Source organism: Periplaneta americana, chromosome 1 (genome assembly GCF_040183065.1).
Source record: "Periplaneta americana isolate PAMFEO1 chromosome 1, P.americana_PAMFEO1_priV1, whole genome shotgun sequence".
NCBI classification, from domain to species: Eukaryota; Metazoa; Arthropoda; class Insecta; order Blattodea; family Blattidae; genus Periplaneta; species Periplaneta americana.
In genome coordinates, this window is record NC_091117.1 from 178,588,834 (window position 1) to 178,609,352 (window position 20,519).

At 35.2% G+C, this 20,519-nt stretch overlaps 1 protein-coding gene across 1 annotated transcript in view; it reads left to right on the forward strand.

The window, feature by feature from the left end:
- Positions 1 to 20,519, forward strand: part of LOC138694981 (otoferlin-like) — an 89,109-nt gene that overhangs the window by 40,443 nt on the left and 28,147 nt on the right. The window contains exons 16-22 of the mRNA XM_069819258.1: positions 1,535 to 1,684; positions 4,281 to 4,384; positions 6,195 to 6,363; positions 9,821 to 9,881; positions 12,277 to 12,365; positions 16,297 to 16,437; positions 19,648 to 19,782. Coding sequence (XP_069675359.1) covers positions 1,535 to 1,684; positions 4,281 to 4,384; positions 6,195 to 6,363; positions 9,821 to 9,881; positions 12,277 to 12,365; positions 16,297 to 16,437; positions 19,648 to 19,782 — 849 coding nt within the window. The remainder of the gene's footprint in view (positions 1 to 1,534; positions 1,685 to 4,280; positions 4,385 to 6,194; positions 6,364 to 9,820; positions 9,882 to 12,276; positions 12,366 to 16,296; positions 16,438 to 19,647; positions 19,783 to 20,519) is intronic.

The following is a 20,519-nucleotide window of genomic DNA, read 5'->3' on the forward strand; positions in this document are numbered from 1 at the left end:
TGTAAATATTACAGATTTTCCGGGCCAGTTTTATTTTGCCCACTCTGTATAATTAAGCCACCAAAAAATCTCTTGCTGCAATGTTTTGAGACGGGTAGGCTGTATCCAGAGGCACATAGGTTCATCATGGAACTATGGAAAATAATTAATTTGGAATAAATTCATCTGCAGCCAACGTTGTATTTCAGGCGGTAGCATGTTTCCTGTGAAATTGTAAAAATAATTATATAATTATTATAATAATAGAGTTTATAAATTTTATTACCTGAGTTTGCATTTAAAGCTATTTCTATCACCGCTTATTCGTCTTCGTCCTCTAACTTCTTCGTCTCCATACTCACTAGATTGCATGTAATTTTTCATCTCTACAGTAACGTGAAGGAATATACGTGAATTGTACAATATGATGAGAATAAAACTTAATTTAGACCATTGAGAAAAATATAGCTATTGCAAAACGTATTTCTGCGTAAATGTGTGTGTGCGTGCGTGCGTGTGTGTGTGAGTGCGTGTGTGCGTGTGTGCGTGTGTCAAATAATATAGGACAGAATACATAGCTGTAATTTCCTATATTAATTTTGAAATTATAAAAACCTTCTTCTCTTCCTATATGTAAAAGTTGTTGTTTTCTAATGCCAGGCGTTTGACAATAAAGTAATTTGGTCTCTTGCACTCCAGTATTTTTCAAAGATATTGTCATGGTCAGCCACTGAAGCACAGATTTTGAGGTGTTCCGGATCCATTTCTTGATTTGAATTGCACAATGAGCAGTTAGGGGCTGATATATTACAATTCTATGGAGGTGCTTGGCCAAACAGTCATGGCCTTTTGCCAATATAAATGCAGCTACAGACGATTTGCGTGATAAATCGGGAATTAATTGTGGATTATGATGCAGGGAGTTCCATTTTTTCCCCTTGAGATTATGTTATGAAATTTTGTTTGTTGAAGTCTAAGTATGTAGATTTAATACATCTTTTCACAGGGTAATATGTAGAATTAGTAACAGGTCTGTAAGTAGCAGTGCTATATGTGAAAATAAGTAAAGTGTTTTGCATTATTTATTTGAGAGCGGTAGTCATTATTTCAAGATAAATATATGTTAGTTAAAATACTGAGTAATTGTTTCAAAGTTCCTTACTACAAATCAAATTTGTACAGACCCCAGAGCAAAACTTTGGGTCACCTACAGTTTCCAGAGCATGCGCAGTACGTTATTCTGGAACTTCGAAAATTCAGGTGGCCCAAATTTTATTTCTGGGTCTGTACAATACATAGAAACTTACTCTTTTCCATTCTAATAAATAGTTTTTCTATATAGTTCTTAAACTCCCGATATTATGACGATAATCTGTTTACCTTAGGAAATCAAATAATAAAAGAAGTTGCGCGTGTTGATTTTATTGAGACTGATTCCTTGAAGTAATGTTCGTTATTCCTTAAATAAGGTATGCCGGTAACTACATCTGCTGACAGTTACATTGTACCTAAATTTTACTCAAAGTCTTACTGCAACATAAGTGTATTATTCCAGGGAAAGAAAGAGTTGGTGGGACGCATAACTGTAAAGCCCCGAGTGAAGCTGGCAGAGACACCGTACTATCAACCACGTCTAGAGTGGTACAGCGTCTATAATGGAAGTGATTTGGGAGGTGATATCTTAGCAGCCTTTGAATTACTAGAGGTATGAATGCTTTCTATTATTGGAACCTATTTTATCAAATATGTATAATTATTAAATATTAGGGAAGGTCACTTGTAGCCCAATACATCCCCATTCCATTCGTATAAGAAGCCATTAACATTAATTTGAAGTAAACATGGTAGCAGGCATGATTGAAAATAAGTGAATGGGCTGATATAACTTACTAGCTCGCTTACAAAGAAATATTTATGAAAAATTTCTGATAAATATTCTGTATTCCCTGAGGTTTTGATCTTGGTCAATGAATATTAAGTTTGCTTTGAAGTTTGATAGGAAGTAGAGGACACAGTATGCCCCATACTCTTAACCACCTAATTATTTTCCTGTAAAGGGTAATGTGAAAATCTTTGTCTACGAAACGTCTTCACATATTCTAAGGAAACTTTTGGCAAGAATCCCAGTATTTTCAATAACGTCGTAGGAGTAATACCAGGAATAGCAGATGAGATGAGCCGAACCAATTTTTAATGCGGCACTGCAACGTCTATTTACAAATTACAGTCACGACGCTGTTATTTCCGGCGTGACTTCTCCTCTTGGCTTACGTCTTAGGAAGTGAAGGCTCTATAAAGTCTAGGTAGGTAGTATCGTTTGCCATTTTTGTTCTTTCGTTGCCGAGCTACCAGACGAGGAATCTATTTGCCGCACCGTTAAACATTATCATGTCGTAGCTTCAATGTTAATAAATCAAACGCACTGTAATTCAGCAAAAATTTGTGCGGAAAATAACGTCCTCGTGTGCTTTCTATGAACGCCAACGAAAGAGCCAAAATGGCGTGATATTAAATATTTATCGAGCCTTAGAAAGTGCATAACGTCATCAGCAACAAATGAAAAGACACACACGTTTAAGTGTAGCCGACCTGCAACGTGATTGGCTGCAAGAAATTAGAGCGACGGTACTATAAAAGATGACATTTCGAGAACCTCATCTGTGTGTAAATAAGTAAAGATGTAAAGAGTAAGTTTAATGGTTCAGTTTATTACCTGGCTCGATAAACGCTTTCCATTCATGCTGTCTCCAACACTAATCCATAAAGAAATTCTAAGCAGGCCTATACAGATTATATACAGGGTGAGTCAGAAGGAAAGGTACATGATTTGAGGGGTGATAATATTAGTGATTCCGAACAAAAAAGTTTATGTGAACATATGTCCTGTTCTTAACGGTTTCGGAGAAAACTAATGGAAACAATGAGGAACGGGAAAAGTGTAGGTGATAGTAAACTAAAACATTGTTACCTTATGTTCTGTTTAATTGTAGCCTATAGCTTTCTTTACAGAACATGTTCAGAAGTCCACCATCACCTTCAATGCATTTTGCAGCTATTATAGACAGCTGCTGTGTTGCTGATCTGAGCTGATTCGGACATTCCTTTACTTGAGCACAAGCATGTAAAATGCGAGCGAGAAGTTCCTCCCTTGTTTCTACTTTGGGCTTGTAGACTTCGCTCAAATCAACCCCACACACAGTAATCCAATAGATTAAGATCGGGTGACCTCGGTGGCCAAGAAATTATTCCACCGCGACCGATCCAACGCCCAGGATACTTTTCATTGACCCTATTACAACCTAATGTCGTTTTGGTTACGTCCGCATGTGAGTGTTGATGAAGGACATGAGACTGACGCCCGTGATTTTCAAACAACTTTATGTCGGATATTGTTAAGAACAGGGCATATGTTGATATAAACTTTTTTGTTCAGAATCACCAATATTATCACCACTCGCAACATGTGTCTTTCCTCCTGACTCACCCTGTATAATAGAAAGATGATCTTTTGGGGCCTGTGAAATCTTACGGATATTGGAAGATTATTTACCAATCCGTAGGTAAGGTTTTCCTGTGCAACAGAATGTTAAAGTATACGTTTTTTTTAACACAGAACCTGTTTCTACACATGTTCGATACCACAACATTATGGAATCGTATTTAGGTACATTACGCACACCATACTCACATCGAAATTCCCTTTGAACTCTTTAGCACTTTCAAATTTAGCATACCAAAGAACACACTGTGCCCGCTGTTGATCTGTAATAGCCATTTTAATCATCTACGATTTTCATTTGTCCTTTCAGATTATGCATTGTTGATTGTCATTATAATGGAAACTCCCAACTTTTAATCATAATATAACCAGCAAGAAATTTTTCCTACTATCATAATAGCTTTATAATAATAAATTATTATTATCCATACCCAAACGGATCAGAGCATATTTCTTACACGGACACAGACCTGAGTCTCGAACAATATTTGAATTGATATAGTGATATGAAATTAATGATTCCGTGTTCAATCCCGCGTAGAGGAAGTATTTTTCTTCCAGGATCCTGTAAAATTGAGTACCGAGTCTTTGGAAATAAAAAAAGTTGACCATGTCACCTCTTACTGCTGCTGAGATAAAGAAAAGCCTGAAGTTCCATCAGGTCTTCTACATGTCTCAGTAGTGTATAATATGTTGACTCTTTATTTGTTAATTTATGTATAAATACACTTAATAATAATCAATAGTAACGTAAATATAACTGTGGAATTACAGCGCATAACATGATTTAATTTATGTGCAGTTGTCCGGAGGTATGTTTGGTTTGGAGCTCCCTCAAGAGAAAGTGGGAAAACAGCATGTACTGAGAGTGCCACCCGAAATTAAACCACATTTAGCAGACTACAGGTACGAAACGAAATGTTTGCTTAAATCGAGTAGCTCGGACTCCATAATAATTTGTAATATCCAACGATTATCAATGTGACATACTTCCCAAATGTCCGTGAAATAATTCTGAAGTACCATTAAATATATTTACTCATGAAAGGCACATAATTATGAAGTGTATTGCATAAAAGTATTCAAGCTACCGAATTAGCTTTACTGACTGTGATCGCAAAAAAAAAAAAAAAAAGGTTTATTGGTACAAGTCCAGGTACACTAAACTCTTCACCATTAAAAAATGATTAGCAAGCTCTTTGATGTAGAATACATAAAAAATAACCATAATAGGATTTAATAGAATGGAAAATGCAGACAAATAGAAATTAGATAGCGGTAATAAAATAAAATACAGTACATAAACGCCCGAAAATTTAAACAAAATTTAATTATCTTATGACGGAAGATATAACTCCATCAAAGCCGATTACCAATTAATGTATTAAAAAATGTGATGTAAAGAGGGGATGTACAGACGGACATATACAGAATAAACCAATAAAAACACGAGTACACAATAAACGTGAGAAATCAGTCTGTATTTATATCGAGGCAATAATAAAGCCAAGAGCAGGAAACAAAGTAAACTGTGAAATGGAGTAGCCCAGCGACCGCGAGCAGACACTCAATGAGTGCATAAAGTATTTCCCCTCTTACCCCTTCTCCCACTCTCTTTCTCAAACTCACCCCACTACGCGCACTGTTTACGTAATATTATATAGTTTTGAAGCAATCAGTGATGTAGGCCTACTACGTTACCTAAGAAGTACGCCACACCCAAAGAGAAAATATTCTTTCTGTAAGGAATGGCAATTAGATAATTTTTGTGTTGAACAAAATGAAAAAAGCGTTTTGTCTGATATGTTGTGCACCAATTCGCTTTATTGCACATTTCAACACCAGACTACAGTTCAATACGAAGCATACCAAGAAGTATGGAGAAAAGTATAATTTCAGGTATTATTTATGAAATGTCATTTCTGTAGAATTATTGTGACTATAATAAAACAAACATATAATAAATTACGGAATTAACTTATGAGTTAATATTTACTTGCGTCAAATGATTGTTTACAAGTAAAATTTAACGATTAACGTAATGTAATTCTATACGACTTTGTATCAACATAAGAATTTGTTATATAGGATTTGTTATATAGGCCTATGTCATAGGGGACGAGAGAAAGTACTTGTTAGACAGTCTAAAAGGCAAAACGTGAAAAAAATCGCACAAGATAGTGAACAAACCACAGCAAAAAAAAAAAAAATTGGTTCGTGTCAGCTACCGCATTTCAAAATATGTTGTTGTTGTTGTTGTTTACTAATGCAGGCGTTTGACAATAAAGTCATTTGACCTCTTGCACTCCAATATTTTTCAAAGATATTGTCATGGTCAGCCACTGAAGCACAGATTTTGATGTGTTCCGAATCCATTTCTTGGTTTGAGTTGCACAATGGGCAGTTAGGGGACTGATATATTCCAATTCTATGCAGGTGTTTGGCTAAACAATCATGGCCTGTTGCCAATCTAAATGCAGCTACAGACGATTTGCGTGGTAAATCGGGAATTAACTGTGGATTATGATGCAGAGAGTTCCATTTTTTCCCTTGAGATTGTGTTATCAAATTTGCATTTCAAAAGATATTGCGGATAGAATGAAACCATTCACAATGGGGGAGAATGTTAAAGATTGTTTAGTTTTAGTTGCAGTAAGTTTTTTTAATAATTTTATTAACGTGTAACGCATTCTGTATTATATTCCCGACTCTTCAGAATGGAAGTGCTGTTCTGGGGACTACGAGACTTGAAACGTCTTCGCTTCCTCACCATAAAGAAACCCTTGGTAGTCCTACAGTGCAATATGACCGAAGTTCGCTCTTCTGTGCTGACAGATGTTAAACAAAATCTCAACTTCAGCGAGCCTCTGAAGATGACACTACTAGTGAGTGGTATTAAATTTCCTAAAACAAAAAAAGTGGCTAGACTTTTATAGGTAATAGTTTAAAAATTGTCTTGAACGTGAATATAATGGAATTTCTCCAGCGTAGGTACGAGTTAATCGCCAGTTAGTCTTTATATAGATATTTCTACAAATTTTTATCTGTAAATTTTAGAAAGTTATTCATTTGCGAATTATATCCTACAACCTAGTTACCTACCACGTGTAGATAAGATTGGGAATAGGGAAGAGATAAAAGAGACGCTTCATATTCTCCTTGTAACACTTTATGTAGGAGGTGTTTAAAGACTTCATTATTGAAAGTCCAGATCCTCTTCTCGATCAGTTAATGCTGGGTGTTCATTTCAAAGTGTGTCATGACGTCACTGTTGTTGGGTCACCGATTTGAAGCGAGTTTCAGTTTATATGTTAGAGAAGTTGCCTATTATTTTAGGCGTTCTTCAATCTGAACTTGAGAACTTGTACGGTATAACTTGAACGTCGTAGCAACAGATGGCGGTCTGTACGGTCTGTGTGCTACCATAACCTCTTTCGAACTGTGTTTTGCTCCGGCAAGTCGTACGCAGGGTATTTGTTATCATCGGTTGCGTACGGTAACATTCCACAACACAAATCAAATGCTCCGTGTCCATGTTGACCGTCGAAGTTAATGTCAACAAATACGTAAGTAATCGTCTTAACCCTCTCCCCATATCCCGACAGTACGTATTTCCAAACAGTTCACATTCCTGCCACTACCGGCGTTACCGTACGTATCGGCACGTACTCTTCAGAATGAACGCCGTACTTGCTAGCCAACTTCTCTGCCTCTTAGATTATACACCTGAGCTGCGGAAGTGTAGGAAGATTGAATTCTCTAGGCTCATCAGCTAGCCACATGACGGCATACAGCGAGCCAAGACACATTTTGAACTGAACACCCAGTATTTCTAAAATATATTCTGCTTACTGATATAATAGTCACTTTACAAATCGTGCTTTATATGGATACCACTAAACATAGGTCAAGTGGAGCTAATATGATACAGTAAAAAATCGGGCTAATTTGTTTTGGAAGTAAATTTTATGCCCTTTAAGGAGCAATATTGAACAAATTAAAAGGATCATTATCAGCCTCATAAATGTATTAAAAGAAAAGGCAGTTTTATTTGTTGAAAAAAAAGAAAAAGAAAACTTCGATGTGATACTTGGTTACTTTAGTTATTGCTCTTGAATGAATACATATAGAATAATTTTTAAATTTTCCTTTTACTCAGAATAATGTTAGTTTCATTTTTCTTTAAAGGAAAGCTGTGAATGTTGAACAGACTAGCAGTAATTTGGTGTATGAATGAGGACTATTATGATATACACTTCAGGGCTTTTTTTGATACGCTAGAAGGGCTACTAAGATATTATGTTTACAATGAAAGAAATTGGCCAAAGTGATCAGTTTTCTAACTTAAAATAATATATAATCTCCTGAGGTGTATTTCATAATTTCTCAGCTCTTGAGGGATGCTTGAATTTGCATGTTGTTATGGCACCTACAATACAACGTAAGTTAAAAAATAAACATATAGACTTATTTTTACTTATTTACCTAATAATTTTAGCTTAATAGTCTTCCTTCTTACTCCTAAAATTTAACACAACTTTGGAAAATATATTCATAAATTCATAATTATTGCAAAACATATTTTAATTTATTTTAGCAATACAAACTATATCATAATTTTCTCAATCTATTTCCTTACACACAAAAAAATATTTGGACATACAGAAATTTTTCTAGCATTGACTGGAAGGTGTTATAGTTTCAGTAAAATTGTTTACTGGTAAATTTTTATGGGAAAAAGATATCATTATAAAAGTTGTCACAACTTAGTCCATTTTAAAATGATTTCAGCCAAACTTTTACAGGAGATACACGAAGCATCTGTGTGTATCATAATCGCCGTACTTCATTGCCCTATATAATATGGCCAGATTTATAGCACTGTATCAGAATAGCCCTATAGGTGTATCACAATAGCCCACACAGAAGACTATTACGATACATTGGTTTTGTTTTAATGTTATCCAGTATTACAAATAAAAAATAAATTTAACTTCACGTCCTTCATATAGGCTATGTCTTAATTTTTTTCGAATGTATATATGCTTTGATAGAAAAATTACAGGAAGAGATTAACTTTTTTGTAGCATAATAACCCTACTTGACCCTACAATTATAAGTAAATTATTCAAATTTTATGGTATTAAAAGATGAGGTCTTAGGTTAAGTTACATCTTGCATATCAAACAGGCAGTAAAAATAAATAGATGAAATCGTTAGAAAGCTAGTTCCTTAGAATGGTTGAACATTAAACATGAAGTTCCCCAGGGATCAATTTTAGGTTCATTATTGCTTCTACTGGGTGTTCATTTCAAAGTGTGTCATGACGTCACTGTTGTGAGTCAGCGATTTGAAGCGAGTTTCAGCTTTTATGTCAGAGAAGTTGCCTATTAATCAAGACGTTCAATCTGAACTTGAGAACGTGTACGGTATATCGAATGTCATAACAACAGATGGCGGTCTGTAAAGTCTGTGTGCTACCATAAACTCTTTCGAACTGTGTTTTGCGCGAGCAAGTAGTACGCAGGGTATTTGTTATCATCGGTTGCGTACGGCAACATTCCACAGTACAAATCAAATGCTCCGTGTCCATGTTGACCGTCGAAGTTAATGTCAACAAATACGTAAGTAATCGCCTTAACCCTCTCCCCATATCCTGACAGTAAGAGAAAAACTCACCTCAGAACGTGTTTCCAAACAGTTCACATTCCTGTCACTACAGGCGTTACCGTACGTATCGATAAGTACTTTCTAGGCAACTTCTCTGGCACATAAGTAATACGCCTCTGCGGAAGTGTAGGAAGATTGAATTCTCTAGACTCATCGACTAGCCACATGACGGCATACAGCGAGCCATGACACACTTTGAACTGAACACGCAGTACTATATATTAAGGAGCTAACCTAAATCATAAAATAAATTATTTATCCCAGAATAATGTTCCATTAAAGATTCCAGTCTTCCATCAAAGTTGGTTTTCTCTCCAACCACAACAAAATATTTTAATATGATAGTCTTCCAATGAAACTCACTCTGCATGCGTTAACTTTTGACAGTGTGTCAGTGATTTAGTTATTCTCCAGATATTCAGTCCCTGATAGCAAGCCAAATGATCTCAGAAAATCGTAATTCTTATTTACCAGAGCACTTTAAACATATTTAATAAATCCTCAAATGGATATAATAATACATATATCAATATTACTATCCAATAGGTGTTACCGAAGCAGAGCGTGTATCATCCACCCTTGTCGTTCACTGTGGTTAACTGCGAAAGTTTCGGGAGATCGACGTATATAGGCACTCATATACAGTCTTCTGTAGCCTCTTTCCTCGTGCAGCTAGATACACGCGAAGAGTACGAGACGAAGATGAAGGTGGTTGTATTTCCCCAGCAGGCTGGTAAGCTATGGTTCATATTTTACGTATAATTTAGTATCTTGTCATCTGTTCAGCACAGGGTGATATAATTTAAACCTGAAAGTTATAGTACCAATAGAATTTCGCAAAAGTATTTCTATTTACTGTACTTAAAAAATAAAAGCAGGACATTATCATCAATATCTGGAAAAGGATAGACGCAAGTGTAATGTAAACCCACCGTCTGTAGTGCACTCTGGATAGTTTCTGAGATTTTAGAGATAGATTTACCTTTGTTCACGAAGAAAAATAAATACAGATAAGACTAGGTGTCAAGATACGTCATTATTCCAATTTCAACTCTCACCACAGTGAGTGTGAAGGCCTCTGACAAAGAAGAGTGAGAATATTTTAAATTGGAAGCGACATCTGTCCATTTGTGTAATGATGCTCTTCTGCAAATATATATACCCCAGGTGCAGAATTTGAGTAGGGATGTAAATTAGGTCTAGAGCTATTAATAAGAGCCAATTTATTTATCGCCTAATTCCAGTCAGCGAGTCAGTAAAGCAAACACAGCAAACCAATGTATTTATCGATAGATCAACTGAATCAATCTAACTGACCAAACAACCAGCAACGAAATCAGTACTTTGACAAACCAAGATTCAAACAGTAAGTACAACAGTGAATGGACAAATCTTCGAGATAAGTACTTTTAATTAAGGCTTGTACTCCTTTATATGGCAAGCCATTCCTGCAACTTACTCGTAAGATTGTGCAATGAGTTTGCCATTATATTGAAATTCAGTGAAATAGTCTGGTATTATTTCCGAAATTCCTAAAAGCAATTCGGTTCTTTGACATTACTGAACCCAATAAACCTCTCCTAAGTCTCAACTTTATGAATGTATCAGAAAACAAGAGAAATTTGAGCAGTGTTAGATACATAAATAAAGGAAATCGTGCCATAAGGGCGTATCAACAAGTTTTGCGTTATTGGAATATCTTTAATGGAACCTATTCATATTTTAAAACAGTAGTTTGAGAATTTTAATAAACATAAGAAAGAATCAAAAGAAAGTACCTTGTTATGTAGACAAAGATACGAAAAATAGGGGTCGATATTGTCCAGGCTGGTAGCAACAGCTCCAACAGACCACGGCCCTTTAGCCCGGACAACATCGATCTCTATGACGCCGGCCGTGAAAGCCTACATTCAAAGATACAAAAAATAAATCCATATTTATATGGCTCTATTATAAACTTGCAGTTTTGTTGATACACCCTTTTGGCTTGATGCTCTCGATATGTTCTTTTATCAACTAATACAGAAACAGAATTAGCATTTATTCTATTTCTGACTTTATTTCTTCTTTCATAGAAAGGGTTACAGCGTCTATAAGATTCTTTAATTCTTTTGGATAAACCTTTGGATGTATTTTAGTAAAGGTTCAAATTCGATAGTAGGCCTATATTTCAGCAGTTTTACTTACTTACCATGATTGATATATTTGTAGTATCTGATTCATTATGACTTCTAAAGGCAAATTCTTTTTTCTTAAGAAACACACTGCAGTAACAAAGCGTTTCAAAATCTTCTATTTCTCTTTCACCTTCTTATTATAAAACGAAATTTCACTTTTCAATTGGCCGTCCAATTAAGAGTACATCGAACGTATCCGAAGAAAACCAACAGTTTTAAGGCAGTATGCCCAATAGAATGTTCATGAGAACATGTAGCTTTTGAATAATTTAATATCAGGTTTTCGTCCAGCTAGTATGCCTACTTTGAGCAAAGAGAAAACGGCTCTAACAAAATTGTGCATTCATTTCGATACTATATTTCGCAGCAAACCTCTTACATATTACCTTCAATGGCTTCACGGCTCGCGCGAATCAGAGGAGAACAACATTGCCTAGTGAAGGAGTATATTAAGAGAGGCAATTGACGCTCTGATATATTTTATTCTGAAATCCATTAGTTCATCAGGTGTAAAGAGAATAAATTTCTAAATAGTCCCGAAGAAAAAACATAATTTTAGCTTAAACTGTATCCCCTTTACAATTATTTTAAACACGTAGGTTGTTGCGCAGTGTTCAAGCAGCAACACAACGGGGAACTGATTTCGTTCTGCCTGTCTGACTCGGGCTGTATCTCTGACTCCGTCGTCTCTCTCCCCACCCTTTCTCTCGAACAGGACAGCGACATTACTACATCGCAACTATCTGCTACTAGTTCTAGCCATAAATGCGAAAGGTTTTGTTTCAAGTTAGTCATATATATCATGTAAGTTATACGAAATCACAAGCAGTGAAGAAGTTATTTAGGTTTTATTGTAGCATGAGATCTTGAAATAATGTAAAGCATTTCAACTCGTAAGCTACGTTTTGAAACTATAGCAATTATAATATTTGTTAATTTTTTTATTAACAGGTACTTCTACAGAAGAAGTACTTCCTTCCGATGTAACTGAGGACACTCCACTGCTACCGCCCAGAAAAGCGAGATTGTCATTAAGTGAGGTGAGATTTGATACATTTCACATAATAAGGTTTTTGCCATGAAGAACATCTTTCACGAATCAAATTAAAATAAATCTAAAATTACGATAGGCTGATTGTTACATTTATCATAAAAGGATGGATTTATAAATAGTACTTCTCATGTAGTAGAGTAGAATTGCATAACACTCATATCCGTAATAATTCAAACTTAAAGATATTATTATACAACAGACTGAATTTCTAAGGAGTATTTTTTACATGCCAATCTATAAAACATGTTTCGTATCAAACATTTTACAGTGACACTCATTTATGTTTAAATTTAAAGACATTATGTTTGAAAATGCATTTAACATAACTATCTCAATTCATAATTACAAGGTGCGTTTGAAAAGTTTGTAGCCTGATGGCATTGAAAACGTATCAACAATGCCGTCATTGATAGAGGCCATTTTACATTAATTCAAGCACGGAAAATAATAATTTTCTGTTGACTACATTTTACGTAGTTTGATTTTGACGTTACTAAACGTGCCAAGAGGTTTCTTTCTCAAGGCTAAATTTTATAACATTGCTTATGACTTTCAGTAAGCTTTCTAATTCCAAAAAATTGTTTATTGAAACATTTTTATAAGAAATATTCGTTATGTTTTTACCAACATTTCGCATTTAAAATATTCTAATCCTTAACTCATGCAATTTTAAACACTTTTTGTGTTTCCCCAAAACTTTGTATTTCGTGACTTACGGGGTTTCTAAAAAAACTGATTCAATTACTTCTTCAATCCTATTTAAATGCAATATTATTCAATGTTATTAAGGCTGACATTAAAATGAGCTCAAGGATTTTCTGCTTGTTCACAATTTGTCTGCTTGGGTCATAAAATGTTAGTCAAAGTCTGAGAAGCCAAATTAGATGATTATCTGTCGGGTTTGAATGAGAATCACAAGATCTAACAATTCTTCATGGATGTTAAAATCAGAATCAACTCCTCTAATAAATACAATCAATCTTGCATATCAAGCAAACAAAAACAGCAAAAATGTTTTATGTTTAAATTTATAATTTACTTTCAATATCAAATCCAATTTCTTCTATTCTACTTGTCATTGTATGTGGAGAAAATTTTTAAATAAATTGAGTTTCAGGAATATTCTGTCGCTGTTACACTGGGGCACGTTTTAACAAACTCGCCGCTCACATTAAGGCTTTATATTTGTTAGAATTTTTTGTGAAGTTGGATAACTAACTCTTACAGTTTTTTAAGTATTTACGTCGGGAAGCTTATCGTCGCATATATGAGCCTTTCTAGTTTTTTTTTCGTGTTTTAATTAGATGAAATTATGATGATAATTATTGTAGAATATTCATACAGGCAGCCTAAAATGTCCTATTACATTTAAATTTGTTACGCATTTAGTTATTACTCATTTGTATGTCACACATCTGGCGCTGTGATCTTCTTTCTGAAAGCAAAAATTATTCTAGTTTTTATGCCTTGTGGAAATTGTAGCTCGATCGACTTCCCATGATGAGCCTGCCTCACACAATCCGTCACTGAGCAATGCTTACCTTACTGTTTACTTATATCCAACCAAAATATTACTGTCTTTGCCGGAGAAGATGGAGTGGGGTAGTTGGCAGACTCAATTGAGGTCTGTTTTATAATGATTAAGGCTTCGGATCTATAATAGTGCCAGTTGTCTATGAAATTTCGGACATGCTACTGAGTTAAGAATAATAGTATCACATAGTTTTCGAGAAAAAGACTGATACTACACCTGGTATAATTTTTTCGGTGATACATCACATTTAAAGCATATTGTACACATGACTTCATGTTCTAAATAAGTTAATGATTCTAAAAAGCACTTTAATGTAAGTAACGGAAAACATTTGTGTGATGCTGGTATTTAATTTAAACAAATTGATGAAACATTGAATTTATGTATGGAGCAATAGAAAGCCCAGATAAAGGCCTTACTTAGGTTCTTCAAGACTTTGGTTACAACAAAATCCACACTAGTTAAAATGTTTTCTAGATTGCAGGTGTAATTTCTTACCGAAATGTCTGGAGGAAGATATCGAATACCACTACTGCTACGATGCCTCCTAAAAGAAAACCTGTGATTGATGATGACGATGAAAGTTTGGATTGGTGGACGAAGTACTTCGCGTCCAAAGAGGTCAGCATTTTTCTTATAGAAATTAAAAATCATTATTTTATACATATTCGCTCACTTACTTATATGTAGACTTGCACGTTAGGTTAGGTTAGATTAGATTAGATTAGATTAGATTAGATTAGATTAGATTAGATTAGATTAGATTAGATTAGATTAGATTAGATTAGATTAGATTAGACTAGACTAGACTAGGAACTGTGGCTACGGCCAGGTTAGGGACGACCGTTTGCACGTCGGCCATACTGAGGTCTATTGTGCACCTCGAATTTATGGGATGAATGAGGATGAGGATGTACCAGCCCACCGGTCGCATGTGACCCTCTCCCCGCTTACCCCATGGGGTTCCCTACCTTCCGCTCTAAGTTCATGCCGCCTAAGTGACCAAGCAGCACAGGATCCATTCCAACGATCCTTCCAAGTGTCGAAGCGCCCTTGGAAGTGCTCTAACGGAATGACTCCTAGCAGAGATATTGCGGAAGGCTGGGAACCCAGGAACTGTTGCGGAGAAGACCCTCCCCCCCCCGTAAGCGTACGAAGACCTGAATATGTCTATGGAATGAGATGAAGAGGTTGAATGATATGCAATCTAAATTCTTTTTCTACACGGGAGGGGAAGGGAAATGGATCGTGGCAATGAAAATTCCAACCCGGCATTTACCTAAGTAACTGAGGAAAACCACGGAAAATCACAGTCAATTTGGTGGGTCCGGGGATCGAACCACGGACTTCCCGAGTGCGAGTCCTATGGGGAACGCATGAACCATCTCGCTCGGTAGACTTGCATATTTATATTTATTAAAACACTTTATTTAGTATTTCTACTTTATGAACAAATAATAAATTATATTAGATAATGTCAGGATTAGTATGACATAGTAGAGTACTTTCTACATACTGGTCTTCTAAAGATCTTTAAAAGTTGGGCGTCCGTGTAGGTTTGTGTTCGCGTGTCAGAGTTCTTCCGTAATGACTTTTACATGGCCTGACCGATTTTGGAAAACCTTGGTACAATATAGTAACTTCTGTTCAAGGAAATATTAACAAGTACTTCATTTCTGGCTAATTATGTTTCAAATAAAATAAACTTAAATCAAATTTGTTTGATAATCTATTAGAATCACTTTAACTTATGTAACTGCATACAATTGGAATATATCAGTCCCCTAACTGTCCATTGTGCAACTCAAACCAAGAAATGGATTCGGAACATCTCAAAATCTGTGCTTCAGTGGCTGGTCATGATAATATCGTTGAAAAATATTGGAGTGCAAGAGGTCAAATGACTTCATTGTCAAATGCCTGGCATTAGAAAACAACAACAACAACAACAACTTATGTAAGTAGCAAAATTAAATAGGAAATCATTAGAGCATATTTCGACTACATCGCTGTTATACGGTTTTGATTTCGTATAATTAAATTAATTTTTTTTGTAAAAATTATTAATTTTGTATTTCACTTTTATTACACCTGGTTGAACTGATTCGTAAATACTGAATATGAGCAAATTCTACCTAACAATTTAGAAGAAATCATTCAACATCGACGGGCACTAGATAACGGACAGAATGCCAAGAACTAACTACTGTTTTGATATCAGAAATATTGGAAACGTGTCTTTCCGTGAAAACATTGAAATTGATTTTTTGTAGCACCACAATATTCTCTTCTTGTATTTCATGTATTGAGAAAGTGAGAAGCAAATTTATAGCATACATTTTGAATTTAATTTACTCGTAAATTGTTGCATATTTTTCACCAGATGTTGGAGGATGATTCGAATGGAAGCATGACCTCCTTATTTGAGAACTACAAAGAAGACATTGAAAACAAACCAGGAGGATTGTTTAGAAGTACAAGAGGAGACAGAAGGTTATTAAAGAAGAAGAAAGCCACACTCAAGGTGAGACATAAACAGATTGAGGAAAAATGAGCACAGCAAATCATTTTTGAAAACGTATTGTGTGTCTTTCACGTGTTAAATTTCATTATCTTGTAAACATATTTTGGCCTGTTATTGGCCGTCTTCAGAACTGGGTGTTGCTGGTCTTGGTGCCTTTTGTTTTGTTTCTTGTGGGGTGTAGTGTAATGTGAACACGCACACTCTTTGACTACACATTATACTACTCCTCAGACAGTTGCATCAACCATTTTAAAATCTTCATTGAACATCATCAATCACAATCTCTATTCATCTTTATAATATTCAATGTATATTATTTATTTTCAATAAATTTTTATCGTTTTGATAGCTACCACATCATGTCGCAGAATATTCTTTTTTAAAATTTCGTTATGTATTTTTTTAACATTAATTTACATTTTCTTTTTTATTCTTTTGAATTGATTAGGATGCCGATATTTTAAATCCAAGATTTGGATGGCTATCATTTCGATCATGTATGAAACAGAGGTAGCTAGTACAGCCACAGTATAAGTTGTTGTTTTCTAATGCCAGGCGTTTGACAATAAAGTCATTTGACCTCTTGCACTCCAATATTTTTCAAAGATATTATCATGACCAGCCACTGAAGCACAGATTTTGAGGTGTTCCGAATCTATTTCTTGGTTTGAGTTGCACAATGGACAGTTAGGAGACTGATATATTCCAATTCTATGCAGGTGTTTGGCCAAACAATCATGGCCTGTTGCCAACCTAAATGCAGCTACAGACGATTTTCGTGGTAAATCGGGAATTAACTGTGGATATTGATGCAGAGAGTACCATTTTTTCCCATGGGATTGTGTTATCAAATTTTATTTGTTGAAATCTAAGTATGTAGATTTAATAAATCTTTTCACAGAGTAATATGTAGATTTAGTAACAGGTCTGTAAGTAGCAGTGCCGCCCTTCTTTGCTAAAGCATCCGCATTCTCGTTTCCCAGGATTCCACATGGGATGGTATAAGTATAAGTACAACCAAATATCTTGCTAGGCATTGTAGATAAGATAATATAATAACTGCCTCCCATTGGAAATCCAGGACTAGTTAATGATTAGGTCCGGACTGCAGAGAAAACACCGATGCCGTTGCTAAAAATTAAGGTGCGGAATGAACATAGCAGAGGGTTTCGTTTCAAAACCGTCTAATCTATATTAACTAGTGGCTTGTGCAGCAAGGCTGTAGACTGTATTCATTAGAAGTTTAAATAAAGATTTTTCAGATTTATTTTCCAGGCAGAATACCAGATATTTTCCATAGTAATGAAACATACTCCACGAAAGCTGTTAACACTGAAAGTAATGTAATAATTCAATGAAGTGTAACCTTGCCAAAAATTTTCTCTTTTTAAAAAATTTCCCTCTGAATGGATTTTATGCCAAATGCTTTTTCTTGAACATATCCATCTTCATTTCTTTGAGTTTCAATGCAAAAACGCAAGTAACAATGTCAACGCGATCAGCGGTTTTTTCATGTGGGAGTGAAGTATTTCAGATCATTGTGGATTGTTGGCAAGAATATGACATTTTGGAGTGTATTAGATACCAGTAAATGCTGTACATCATTTTGGCCACGTTAAAACGTTAGCATAATATGTTCAATCAATTTCGTATTTATTGGCCATAAGCAGGGAGGGAGCACTTCTGATATTTTCATCACATCCACTTTATTTCTTCTCATATCTTCCTTCAAGTTTTCCAACTTATCTGCTCGCAGAAGAGTCCTTACATTCCACGTTCCAATCCTCAATCTTCCTTTCTACTCTTGCTTCATAATGTGTCCTTCCCCAGCATACCTCTCTCGAACATCCGAATGGAGGGATAGTTTACATCCGGAATCTTTTACCACAGTCTACTATATACAGTCACGAAGCTTGAGTTTTGAGGGTGCTAGAAACAATAGACTGTGCCGGTATTATTTTGCATTGCCTGTAATGAGGCGATATTAGCGATCCTAGTGGTGAGCAACTATCTAATGTATGCATATTTACTACGTATTGAGCTTCGTGACTGTATATACTAGACTTTGCTTTTACCGTGGATAGACTCATCATGCCATGTTTGCAGTTTTTCGTGGGAAGGAAAAATGCGGTAGCTTCCCGTTGCTTTCTGCATATTATTATTATTATTATTATTATTATTATTATTATTATTATTATTATTATTATTATTATTATTATTATTATTATTATTATATTATCGTCATTCTATATTATTTTGTAGTAACATAACCTGTATACTGTCGTGACAGTGTAGAAAATACGGTATTCGACGGCTTCCTCTCGCTTTTTCAAGCTTTTACTCGATTCTGTAATAACGCACTTGCCATTCTTGATATCGCAATACAGGGTAGAAGTGAAATACTCCTGCAGATTGAATAGGGTACACTTAAAAGAACAGAAAACCTAATATATTGCGTTTCGTGAGTAAATAAACGGCTAATTAGAAAATTGAGTTGAAATTTTCAGCAGTCTGGCAACATCGCCGCTAACACACTGCTCTTTCTTCTCGCAATACGGAAGTAAGAGGTCAACGAACTTAGGTCTGTCTCTCTACATTCCACTCCCTCTCTGTCTACAACGTTGCAATCTGTTCGCATGGGTCAGTGGCTTGAAATTAGTGAGTTTTAAATTAAATTTATGCGAAAACCGTCCATGCTATTGAATTGCCAGAGGGATAAATGATTCTTAATTAGATTTTCTTTCGATATGGACGAAAATCACGATCCTATTAGCAATAGTTATTGAATAAGAGGGTGTTAAACATTTGAAGAACACAAAAAAAACATTATTTCCTGAGAAAACTATGGACTTTCCATCATATGGTATTACACTTTTTTGTTACGTAAAACATGAGCTATTCGCTCTGAAAATCTGCAGGGTAATTTCATTTCCACCATGTACGAGTATTATTATTATTCTCTAGAAATGCAAGTATAATTATTATCTTCATTTATTATAATCATCATCACTGTTGTTGTAATTATAATTTACATTGCGATAAGTAGAATGAAATAATCTGTTTGTTAAGAATTTTATATATCCATAGAGAAATTAGTTAAGTCCGTATTTCTGAAATTATTTCTTTGATCAACTCGACTGAGTTATTTCCATCAAGACATGATTAAAGTAAAGGAGTTAACTAAGTTCAGCTCCTTTTTAACTTTTGCAGATATACCAGAATGAACTAGAATCTCAACCCGAGTTCAACAATTTCAAAGATACGCTTCAAAGCTTCGACATATTTAGAGGGAAGAAGACTGGAGATGACTATCTGGATAGGGAAAACGTAGTGTGCAAGTTAAAAGTAAGTGATTCGAACTAAATCTTCTACGTAAGCCATATTAAGCACTTTCCGATCAGCCTTCTTGTTTAAATATACAGTATAGGTCATTCGTTATCTCGTGAAACCAAATGCTTGTGTGCGCCGTAGCTTGTACAGAGTAGAAGTGAAATAACCTTGACGATTGAAAGAGATGAGAGTACGCTGAAATGAACGTAAAAACTATATTACGTTTTGTGATTAAATGCACGGTTAAATAGAAAATTAAGTTTGAAGTTTCAGCAGTCCGGAAACATTGCCGCTAAAAGCTGGTTCACAATAAACCGGGAACGAAAACGACAACGAGAACGAGTACTGAAATATTGTTAAAATAAATGTATTTAAATGTGAGCATTCACAATTAACTATTGTGAATGTTCACATTTAAATACATTTATTTTAACATTATTTCCGTTCTCGTTCTCGTTGTCGTTTCCGTTCCCGATTTATTGTGAACCGACCTTAACACACTCTTCTCGTGATACAGCTGTAACAGATCAACGAACTCGGTATGTCTCGTCAGATGAGCTGTTCTCTGGCGCTGTGTTGCAACCAACTCGCACCGTGAAGTGACTTTAAATTAGAGGTTTTTAAAATTTAATTTACACGAAAACCGTTCACACTATTGAAATACGACAGAGAGATAAATTATTCTTCATTAGTTTTCGTATCGATATGGACAAAACTCACGATCCTACTCGCAATAATTATCGAATACGAGG